Here is a 12,471-nt window from a genome sequence, read left to right as displayed (position 1 = left end):
TTCCTGTTATTTTCCTTCAAGCCCAAATTCTGCTGCTACTTTTTTTCCCCCCACAAAATTCATATTTGCTTTTATTCTTCTAGCTGAAAGCAATTTTTCTACTTTCCTCCTATACTTAATTACAGTTGGTCTAGACCTCTCCTTTGTATATACCATTTTCCAACATTGTATCATAACTATCTGTCTTCATGTTTATGTTCTGAAGGTTGAATTTGTTTCTTTTTATCCTAGTACTGTGCTGACTAGGATAGTGTTTGTTAAAATCAAACTTTATTCCCATACCTATAAGTAGTAAACATCACTATCTTCTAATTTCTAAAAAGTTTAGGAATCCTCTCAATCTGTCTTTTCCTTCTTTAAAATCCACCTTCCTTCTTAAAAAACCACCTCAAACTTCCTATAGTAACTTTTCTTCCAAAGAAGCTCACTGAACCCCAAACTACCATATTCACACTTAATAGAATTATACATTTATATAATGTAATGAACATCAATTTCTACTAACATTATAGCTTTTCTAATGCAAATTGTCAATATGAATAAAATGTGCACATTTCTTCAAAATTGCTAATGTCCTGATTTTTTTCATTCAATTCATTCATCTACTTCATTCAATTTTATGTTCCATTCTGAACTTTGATCCTCCCTCCATATGCTCCCCCATCCATTGTGGAGGCAAGAAAAAGAAAACCCATGCCAACTATGTTTTGCCATTGTCCAGTCATGTCAAGACTTTTCATGATCCCATTTGGGTTTTTTTTGGCAAAGATACTTGGAGTAGTTTGCGATTTTTTTTCTCTGCTCATTTTATATATGAGTAAACTGAGGCAAACAAGATAAAGTGACTTGCCCAAGGTCATACAGTTAGTGTCCAAAGCCAGATCTGAATTCAGGAAAATGAGCCTTTCTATTTTCAAGCATTTTATCACTGCACCACTTAGCTGTCCCATGACAAATATGTAGTCATGCAAAATAAATTCTTGAATTGGCCATTGTCCAAAGAAATGAAAAAAAAGTTTTAATATGCATTCTTAAGTTCATCAACTGTCTAACTGGAGGTGGACAGCATATTTCTTCACTAGTCCTTGGAAAATATGATTGGTTATAGTGGTGATCAGAATTTCTAAGCCTTTGAAACTAATTTTGTTTATAGTATTACTATTGCTGTTCTCATTGTTCTTCTGGTTCTTCTCACTTTGCTTTTCATAAATTCCCAACATGTCTACCCAGATTTTTCCTGAAACTAACCCCCTTCAGCATTTCTTACAGTACAATAGGATTCCATCACATTTGTACATATAACTTATTCAGCCATTCCCAAATGATGAGTATATCCTTTCATTTTATAATTCTTTCCTACAAAGAAGCTCCTAGAAAGAGCTACTGTTTTAGGAGGTGTAAATGGATTTTAATTACCACCTATTCCCCCACTCCTTTGGAATAGTCTTAGCAGCTGTATCACTAGGTCAAAGGGTATGGAATTTAATAGCTTTCTAGACAGAGTTCCAAAGTGCTTTCCAGAATGAGTGAACCAGTTTACAACTCCATCAACAGTATTTGTATTGATTTCCCCAGACTCTCCAACATATATTATTTTTCTTTTTTTTATCAATTTAGCCAATCTGATTATCTAAGAGCTATTTTATATGCATTTCTTTAACAGAGATTTAACAGGATAGGACTAATAACAGCTTGGATTTCTAAAAATTGACTATTTGTGGGAGTTCAGCTCCAGTGAACACAAAGAGTGTAAATCTGAATCAAATATACAGAAAACCAGGCGGAAAAAATTTGCTTTGCAATTTTTGTTTATAATCTGAGAGCCAGAGTTTATATGCTCTTTAAACTAGTGTTAACACCAGCTACCTCCAGGTGGCACTATGTACATTCCAGGGTTAATATATAGATACTTCGAAATTTCAGTTCCACCTTAACTAGCAATAACAAGGTTATATCATAACAGGATCATAAATAACAGTAACTATTAATAACAAGATATTTGTCAAAACAGAGTTGTAAATAGTATAGTTGAGCTACTTTATTCCTGTCATGGGCATTCTCCATCAAGATTATCCAAAATTTATCTCAAGTAAGTCTTTCATTGATTGTTAAGAGAGATGGTGAGCCAATGCTTTGAATTATTCGACCTTAGAGGGGGCAGATCTCAAGTAATACCTACCCCAGACTCTTCCTGTTCATGGACTTAATACTGGCCCTCTACAACTATTCATAAACTTTAACTGTTTCTCAGTTGAGGAATAGCTCTTAATCTTATAAATTTCCTTTCCTATGATGACCTTCCCCCTTAAAATTCTTCTATTTGTCTCCCCCCATTGTTCTTAAAATAATAAGAAATCCTATATTCTCCATATCCTAGTCATTTTAGCCTTGAGACTCATCTAAAAGAAATAAGCCTTGTCAATACTTAGCAAGGCAAGTTAGGTGGCAACAGTAGATAAGAGTACTGAGCTTGGAACTGGAAAGAATCATCTTCATGAGTTCAATTCTGATTTCAAATACTTACTAGCTATATGATCTTGGGCATGTCACTTAACTGTGTGCCTCAACTCCTCATCTGTAAAATAAGCTAGAGAAAAAAACAGCAAACCATTTCAGTAACCAAAATAACCCCTAAAGTGGTCAGGAAGAATCTGAAAGACTCAATAACAACATGTAAGAATAAAGTGTCCATGTCTGAAATTCTTTAGTAAAAGCTAAATGAATTTCTAAATGGAAAACTAAGTCCAAGTTCAGGGAAGAACTCTTGAGATACCAGAGAACCCAGAATTAGCATGTTCTCTCCTCTCCTCCCCAAATACCTCTTTTGTTGGGAATGAATCGTTTTTGGTACTTCTCCAGGATGAAGGAAAAGTTAATATTGGTGTGTTCGATAAACCAAAGACCTTTACTTAAATTCCATAGACGGACTTAAATCTTAACAGTGGAGTAGAAGTTCATCTTTATTTACAAATACCTTAAGAAGTTAAGACCTTGCCTGGAAAGGGAGAATTTCAATTAGCAGGGAATCTACTTTTCAGCAGCAATGCCCGGATGAGGGGAAAAGTAGAGAAAGGGAGATGTACACATATACTCACACCCATACAATGCCTATGAAAGACTTGAAACAAAGAATACTATTTTTTCTTCCTACTTGTGTTCAATTTTAAAATAATCCATTAAGTTTTCCATAGTTTTTTCCCGGTTTACCTAACCTCTTATCTTTCCCAACTATAATATTCATTCTGCTCAGGAAAATCTAATCAATAATTTGCTTAATCAAACTTCCTACTATTAATTTTTTTCAAAGATTCTAGAGTCCTAGAATATAAAATGCCTTTACTAGATAACTTTATTCTTTTTATAAACACTGGTGAAATCACAAAACCTTCAGTAATTAATATGTACTCAAATTTAATTTCAGTAAACATATTACTTAGGAAATGGGGCAGTCAGTTTACCTCAATTTTTAGATGTGTCAAATGAGCTGGAGAAAGAAATGGCAACCCCCTCCAGTATCTTTCCCAAGAAAATCCCAGAGTCATGAAGACTCAGTGGGACACAACTGAGACTATTGCACAACAATATTTAGAATAAACAAAATTTCACAATACGACTTATGACACAAAACTCACAAATTCACCACAAAAGCATCAAAGTTATCAAGAAGTTCCATAGTTTACCCTCATTTGTAACAGGAGTTACATAAGTTCCAATCCTTCCTCAGACACTCACTGTGTGACCTTTGGCAGGTAGCTATATCTGACTTTCAACTCTTTGTAAAACAAGGATGACAGCACCTCCCTCACAAGATTGTTGTGAGAATCAAGTGACAATATTTGTAGAGAGCTTTGCAAACCTTACAGCACTAGACAAATATGTATTTTTTTTTAACTTGAGGTAGCTAGGTTATTCAATGTTTGGTGAAGGTCTTGGGAGTCCTTAGGCAAGCAAGTCCCTTAAACTTCTCTGTGTCAGTTTTTTCTTGTCAAGTGGGGATGATAGCACTTATTTCATAGGATTGTAATGCAGATCAAATGAGATTCTACATAAAGTTATCGGCAATTTTCTTACAACTTATTTTTCTCCCCCACTGCTTAATTTACAAGTCCCAGAAGCTTTTGCCATTATTTTTGCCTTCAGTCCAATCACAAGTACTGAAATGGCCCTTCTCTAGCCAATTGCATGACAGATCTCAAGTCTTCTCCAGCAGCAAGCTCCCAGTCATCCATACTCTCCCTTACTTACAGTCTGTTCTTATCTACCAACTGCAATCAAGTCCACATCTTCCTTACCCTCAAAAAATCCTGATTTGATCCCTCTATTCCCTGATCATTCCACATCTCTCCTATGTCAAGGATAAATTCCTTAAGAAACCTATCTAACTGTACCAAATCAGTTCCATTTGTTCAATAATGAACAAAACCAGCTACACCCAGTGAAAGAACTCTGGGAAATGAGTGTGAACCACTACATAGCATTTCCAATCCTGTTTTTGTCCCCCTGCATTTTTTATTTTCTTCACAAGTTAATTGTACATTATTTCAAAGTCTGATTCTTCTTGTGCAGCAAAATAACTGTATGAATATGTATACATATATTGTATTTAACATATACTTTAACATATTTAACATGTATTGACCTACCTGCCATCTGGGGGAGGGGGTGGGAGGAGAAAAATTGGAATAAAAGGTTTTGTAATTATCAACACTGAAAAATTATCCTTGCATATATCTTGTAAATAAAAAGTTATAATAAAAAAAAAGCCATCTAACAAAGGTCTCTTTAGTTCTTTTCACTCTTTTTAACTGCGATCTGGTATCCAAATGCATCATTCAACCATTCCAAAAGTTACTAACAATTCCTTCACTGCCAAATCTAAAAAAATTTCCTCAGACCTTATTATTCTTGACCTCTTTTCAGCCTTTAACACTACTGATAACTCTCTTTTCTCTAGATTTTTCTGAACTTTTCTCCTGGTTCTCTTTCTATCTAGCTGACCACTCTTACTCCTTTAGATCTTTGTACAGGTCATGCCCAAGAAAGGTAAGTATCCCACAATGATCTGGGGCCCTTTTCTTTTCTCCCTGATTTGGTGATCTCATTAGTTACCATGGATTTAACTATCATTTCTATGCAGAAAATTTTCAAATCTACTTATTCAGCCTAATACCTCTCTGATGATCTTTAGTCTTATACCTCCAACTGCCTATTGGATATCTTCAAATAAGTGACATGTATGACATAACATCTTAAATTCAACATTTTCAAAATTGAATTTATTACTTTCCTCTTCAAACCTTCCCCTCTTCCTAATTTCCCTATTATTACTCAGGGAACCACCATTCTCTCCCCCCCAGATGGCAACCTAGGTGTCACCCACAACCTCTCCTTCTTTTTCACTCTATCCAATCTGTTGCTAAAGTCATGTTGAATCTATTTACCTACCATCTTTCGCATATACCCCCTTTCTCTCCTTCAACACTGCTAGTAGGCTCTCTCCTCAGACTTATACTGCAATAGTCTTCTGGTTTTGTCAATGCCATGAGTCTCACTCCATTCCAGTCCATCCTTTCTTGATCCCTCTTAATTCTTGATCTCCCTAACAGAGATATTAAGCTTTCCCTCTATTGACTCCTAAACATAGCTTGTTCATACATAATAGTTTGCACAACGTTCCCACTGGATTAAGACTGTATTTTGCCTTTCTTTGTATTCCCAGAATTTAGCACAGTACTTGACACATACTAAGGGCTTAATAAATGTTTACTGACCGATAAGAACACTGGGCAAATAGTCACTTGTAAAATAAGGTTTAGTGAATTGTCCAAGATAACAACTAGTAATTGGCAAAGTTATGGCTAAAATCTAGTTTTTCTAACTTTTAGCTAGGTATTCCTAAGTACCTTATCCAAAATGTCTAGCATCCTTATTAAATTCATTCATAAAATTTGCTACATTTACCATATTTATTTTAAGGACTTAAGATTCTCTTCAAATAAAACCTAACTTCTTTTCCCATACCAGCAGTGTTTTTCTATGTACTTAAAAATAATAAATTTATATTTCCTTAAAATAGTCTATAACTCGCCTTCTCCTCAGTTGAGACATGTTTTATTACACACGTTGAGCATACTTGCTATTGATTACAGTAATATCTTTAGTGTTAAGACCATTAAGATTACTAAATAGCTCCATTATCACTCATTATTCACCTACCGAGACAGTGTTGTTTTCCCTGAGCCAGGCAGACCTCTTAAAAGAATAAGTAGCCTCTTGAGCTTTTCTTCTTGGAATTGCTGGTTCATAAGCCTGTCTGTTTTCTCCATCTGAAATAAAGAAGGGTCTTCCCAAGATTCTTCTCTTGTTTCATAAAAACCATTACTTTCTTGTCCATCTTGTTCATTGCGGCCATTTCTAAAGGGCTGTATGCTACTGTTCCTCCCATCACAATCAGAATATCTGTTAGTCTGATCAAATGTTGGACAATTCCAATTTGTGTTAACACTGGTTACATTATATCCATTGTACATTTCACATAATTTAACATCTTGACCATGAAAAACATTTGGTGGTGGAGATGGAGAGGGATTAAATCTTTGAACATTTAAATGATAATTGAATCCAGAAGGAAAAAGGCCATGAGGAACTAAAGAGGATTCCACTGGTTGCCATTCGGGCCTAAAGGTAGGAATTGGGTTGTTAAAAAACATAGGTTCCATTTGTCCATTAACTGCATATTCAGTGTTCCAACCAACTGGCTCATTACTAAAATATTGCTCATCACCTGGGAGTGAATGTATAGTACTAAACCAAGTATCTTCCTTTTCTTCATCAGATTTTAAATTGTCATTGGAATGACCTTGATAATATAAACTAAATTGTTCCTGAGGTTTAAATTCCTGACAATTACCTTCCAAATCTTCTTTTTCACTCTCAAGTTCCTGAATTTCTTTATAAAACTGAGATAACTCATTGTCTATATCCAGTTTATTAGAAGGGTTCTGTTTGTTTTCTAGTCCACCAGTGACTTTTTCTGTGTGATGTTTTCTTTCATCTCGTTCATTTTCCTCAGGACTTTTGTAAATGGGTCCTATGAATGCTTTACTTGTGCTATATTCCACTTCCTCTCCACTAACTGGGATAGCTACCTTGTGATTTCTTTCCATTCTAATTTCTTTACTATTTCCAGAAACATAAGTATAGTTATTTCTAGGTATTTCGTTGATGTTCATGGATCCTACTGTAGAAATTTCATGCTATAGATCTTCTGAATGAAATGATTCAATAATATCTGGCCTTTTATAAGGAATTCTGTCCCCTAAAAGTTTCAACAAAATTGTAGTTTCAGTCTTGCTCTCCTGAGTTTTTCCATTTTCCTTGTAATCAAAGATGGATAAGGATAACCAGTTATTTTCTGTTTTCTCTTAGGATCTGTGAAAATGGTCACCACCATCATGGAATATGGTATAAGTTTCTTCTCTTGATTTCAGTTTTTTATTGCATGTTTCACTTGCTAGATTTTTTTAAACCATGTCCCAAAGACTTAGCTTAATTTTCACAGTAAGGCATCTGGAGGGAAAATTCATACAATTAATAGCTATGTTATTGACTGTAGAATTGATTTCTAAAAGAAAAATCTAAACTCTAAAGTTTTAATAAGAAGCAAAAATCTAAAAAATTAAAGATAAAGATCACATGAAGTAAATGTCTGTATTTAAATATTATTTTCACTTTTTTAAAAATAGAATTCATTAAAGATACATGAATATTCTTTAAGCAGAAAATTATTTCCATAAGATCCCCTCTTTTTCAGTATCTCTCACCCAAAATAGAGTCAATTTCAGTCTGGAAGCATAATTCACTATTTTTTTTTCAAAATAGAGTATTAGCAAAATGTGTACCAACAATGAAGGTCTTTATGATGTAGACACTTATCTACAAGAACAGTAATGATATCACTGATTTAATTTGTCTTTACTGCCAAAGATGTGCGAGATAACTTTCATAACTCACTTCTTTTCCACTTAAAAACCTGTATGATTTTACAGCTGTAATAACATAAATTCATAAGTTCTAAACAATTATTAGCAAAGGACCTTTCCAGTTCCTAAGTATTAGAACTGAAATCCAATTATTTAAAGAACTTTTCCAGTAAGTACTAAAAAGGCTGGTTTACAAATCAAATTAATACAAAACCTAAGCGCTGTTTTTTGTTGCGGGGGTTTTTTTGGTAGCACACGAAACAACACACATTATATGTTGCTAAGAAAAAAACATGGCACTTCCCATATTCAAAATCCTAAAAAAGACAAATGGATATTTGGCTAGTTTACTTAAATGTTTAACTTTAGTAAAGACACATAGTTTGATTTATTTTTAGTCACACTCATATTTGATAGCTGTCTATACTTTAGGGGGGAAAAAAACACTCTATGGCTCTCTCTGCCTTTCTGAATCATACTGTCCTTTTTTTTTTTTTTTTTTTAAACTTTCATCGAGTCTCAAGGTCTCTCAATAGTCTTCAGAGGCTCTTCTAGTCCAAACTATATTTAAACAGCAAAATGCTCCAACAACATATTCAACAAGTAGGTCAGGCAGCCTTTGTTTGAATACTTCCTGGGAAAGGAAAATGCGCTCTCTGTTAAAGCACCCTTCTTGCAGATAACTCTAATAATTGCTCATTTTAAACAACTTCACTTCCTTGCAACTTCTGCCAGTTCCCTTGTCTTTTGGAGGCACAATAAGTTTAACTCCTTCTGTGTGACTCTTTCAAATACTAGTTCTCCACTAAGTCTTCTCTTTTTCAGCCAAAATAGACTCGGTTCCTTCAAGTAATCTTCCTACAACAACATGTATTTTCCATCTAAGGCTCTGAGAACCCTAAACTAAACACTTCTCTCTCACTTCATTCCAATACAGGGATTCCTTCCAACCAATCTCCTTTGAGGGTCTAGTCTGGCCCATATTTCAAAAGTCCACCGTGCCCCCAAACCATATGGAAGAACCACAGATCTTAAGATCTTAAGTACAGATCTTAAGAGCAGTAAGAGAACTTAATAGTGAGTCTTACTGCCTTCAGTAAGTTACAATTACGGTATCTATTTCATAGTAAAATCTTTGAATTTCATTTCTCTGAGATAAAAATTTATGGGGAAGATAAACATTCTGAAAGCACTCCGCCTCTTTTTCTCCTCACTGCCTGTCATACTGAAAAGGCCGCTTACAATGAACCCTTCAATAAATTTTGTCCAATTTTTCCAATCATCTCACTATTGCAAGACCTCTTTAGGTTTTTCTCCCTACACAAAATTTCTCAAGTCTCATTATTATTTTGTCTTGTGGCTTAGAAATTCACTTAATTGTTTAAGTGACCCGGCAAAGTCCTGAAGGGAAATTTAACTTTTAATCGATTTTGTATTCTATGGCGTGTTCAAAGCCTGACTAAACAACTCCGTACTGAATGAATGCAGCCAATTCAGGGTGGGATACGGAGCTACTGGCTCTTCATCCCACACACCTGAAAGAGCCAGAGATATACAAGAAGGGACACAAATACCAATACTGAGCCCCGGGACAAAATACATCAGAGGAGGAAAAAGCCGGATATCCAGAATGTCGCCTGTCAGAAGCTCCATTCGCCGAGTTTTTACCAGCTCGGTCCCTCCTTACCTCCTTATCGAGAACTCTAGAGTAAACATCGGCAGGAAGAGGGAGAATGCAGGTCAGGGCCTGAGGAACGCCAGACTCTCACAGACAGGAACTGATCATACGTCATCGGCTTCTCCCACCCCCACCCCCAGGGCGTTTCCGGGTCCTCTCTAGGAGTCCCGGAGGTCTCCACAGGTCAGTGATTTCCAAATCTTCCAAGGACGCCTTCCCCAAAGTCCTTTGACTGCCAAGCCAGAATAAACCCAAAAGGCCCATGGCGGAAGGCAACGAAAGGAGCACAAGCCATTTAGCGAACCTTAGTGCACCTGATTACCGGGCCCTAAAAGTTTTGCGTTAATTTTCCCCTCCCAATAGAACCCTCTCGTAGTTAGAAACCAACCTGTGTGTGAGAAAAAGAAAAGCAAACCCGGGAGGTCTCGCCTCTCCGGGCTAGCGGCTGTGGGTGAACCCCTGGGGCTCCGTCCACAGCCAGCAGCGTCTCAGCTCCCAACAAGATGGCGACCGCTCCTTCCACTTCCGGTCATCGGCCTCAGGTGCTAGGCATTTCGGAATTGGAGTCTGGCGCATGGAGCCTCCCTTTCCAATCTCCTCGTCTCGGGACTACATCTTCCAGAATCCTTTGCGAAAGTGTCTTTTTTTTTTTTTTAAAGCCGGGAAGAACTTCCTGCAACTGGAACTAGGAAATGCTGTAAAGGTTTCCCTTTTTCACTTAAATAGCTACTGTGGGTTTGTGTTTAAAGGGAGTGTGCGCGTAGTTTCTCCGCGGGTCCTGCAAAGGACGTAGGAATTGATTATTTCGATGCGTTTTTCTAGCGATGACTTTCCCCGAAATCTCAGAAAAACCTGGACGCTCCCAAATACCAAGATTTTTAAAACCTTATTGGTGGTGTTTGTTTTGTTTTTTGCTTTTTTTTAATTTAATAGCCTTTTATTTACAGGTTGTATGCATGGGTAACTTTACAGCATTAACAATTGCCAAACCTAATTGTTAACGCTGTAAAGTTATCCATGCATATAACCTGTAAATAAAAGGCTATTAAATTAAAAAAAAAAAAAGAAAGAAAGAAAGAAAGAAAAAAAAATAAGCTACCTCAAACACTAAAAAAAAAAAAAAAAAAATTGCCAAACCTCTTGTTCCAATTTTTCCCCTCTTACCCTCCACCCCCTCCCCCAGATGGCAGGATGACCAGTAGATGTTATTGTTTTGTTTTTTAATGAACATTTACTTTATTAATGCTTTTTAAAAACACTACGGTCATTTCAATTGATTTCATCTCCACCAAAATTTAGTAAACCCCTTCTCTGTGTTAGACCCTGTATTTGATTATTGAGATACAAAATTAAAAATGATTTAGTCCCAGGCTTCAAAGAGGTTTTTTTTTTTTTAATATAAATAGTGCTTATATCATGATTTAAGGCTTTGCCTATGTTACCTCATTTTGTTTTCACAGCAATTCTATTACACCTAATCTACATGTGAGAAAACTGAAATTTAGAGCAGCTAAGCCAATAAGCACCTGCTTGCTCATGTAGGTAGCAAGTGGCTGATTCAGGATTTGAACTTGGGTCCTCCTGATAACAGATAATAGATAACACTATTCACTTCAGAGATGTCAAATATGAAGCCATTCCACTCAGAGTCCAGTCAAGCAAAATTATAATATAATTGGGACAGATTTAACGCAAAATATAAGAGAATATTATTATTCAGTTGTTTAACTCTGCACAATCCTATTTGGGATTTTCTTGGCAGAGTACTAGATGGATTCACTTTTTCCTTCTCTATCTTATTTTAAGGCAAACAAGTTCAAGTAATTTATTCAGAGTAATGTAGATAGATAGTGTTTGAGGCCAGATTTGAAATCAATAAGATAGTCTTTTTGACTTCAAGTCCAGTGCTCTTTCCACTGTATGGTAACCTAGTTGTCACAATAGAATGTAGATAATGTTAATATATGCTTTTCTGTATCAATATGCAGCCTGCAGGGATCTTATGTGGGTTTAATAGTTTCTATTTGAGTAGTAACATTGCACTATACCATCTAGCTTACATTCTTTTTTTTGGGGGGGGGGGAACTAATGTATACATATGTAAGTAGATACAAAAATATATATAAACTTATTTGGGGCACAGAATAGAACATAAGACTAACAGAAAGGGAAGTTTGTTAATATTAGAACAGAAGGGGAATGCTCGACATTTGGAAAGTGGCCGAATAAGATATAATGTAAGAATGTGATGAAATTACAGCATGGTTTCAGAAAAATATGTATAAAATATAAATAAATTATATATAAATTGAAGCAAAATGAAGTGAGTGGAACCAGGAAAACATTGTAAACAGTAACAGCAATATTGTTAAGAATGAGCAACAGTAAAAGATTTGGTTACTCTTACTTATCAACACAATAAGCCAATGATTTCAGAAAAGCCTGGAAAGTCTAACAGGAACTAAGGCTAAGTGAAATGAGTAGAATTAAGAGAATGTTGTACACAGCAACAAGATTATGTGATGATAACTGTGATGGACTTGGTCCTTTTCAATAATGAGGTGATTCAAGGCAATTCCAATAGACTTATGATGGAAACAGTCATCCGCATAAATAAAAGTATGGAGACTGAAAATGGATCACAGCATAGTATTTTCATCTTTTTTGTTGTTGCTGCTTTTTTTTCTTTCTCATTTTTCCCCTTTTGATCTGATTTTTCTTGTGCAGTATGATAAATGTGGAAATATATTTAGAAGAATTGTACATGTTTAATTAATATTGGATTACTTGTATTAGGAAGGGTAGAGAATG

General features: G+C 35.5%; 1 protein-coding gene across 6 annotated transcripts in view; it reads right to left on the bottom strand.

Annotated features, from left to right (window-relative positions):
* Positions 1–10,240, bottom strand: part of N4BP2L2 (NEDD4 binding protein 2 like 2) — a 76,373-nt gene extending 66,133 nt beyond the window's left edge. For 2 of the 6 annotated variants that reach the window (XR_004233135.1, XM_031960721.1), the window contains exons 1-2: positions 10,049–10,237; positions 6,217–7,569 (exon numbers count right to left, since the gene is read on the bottom strand). Coding sequence is in view for 4 of the 6 variants with exons in the window: in XM_031960721.1 (XP_031816581.1) it covers positions 6,217–7,232 (1,016 nt within the window). In the remaining 2 variants the exon portion in view is untranslated. Of the gene's footprint in view, positions 1–6,216; positions 7,570–9,669; positions 9,989–10,048 lie in introns of those variants that run through there. The other 4 variants (XR_004233134.1, XM_031960718.1, XM_031960720.1 and 1 more) reach the window with 4 other exon arrangements.
* Between the last annotated feature and the right edge of the window lie 2,231 nt (positions 10,241–12,471).

Source organism: Sarcophilus harrisii, chromosome 3 (assembly GCF_902635505.1).
Source record: "Sarcophilus harrisii chromosome 3, mSarHar1.11, whole genome shotgun sequence".
In the NCBI taxonomy this organism is placed as follows: domain Eukaryota; kingdom Metazoa; phylum Chordata; class Mammalia; order Dasyuromorphia; family Dasyuridae; genus Sarcophilus; species Sarcophilus harrisii.
This window is presented reverse-complemented; position numbering and strand designations above follow the sequence as displayed.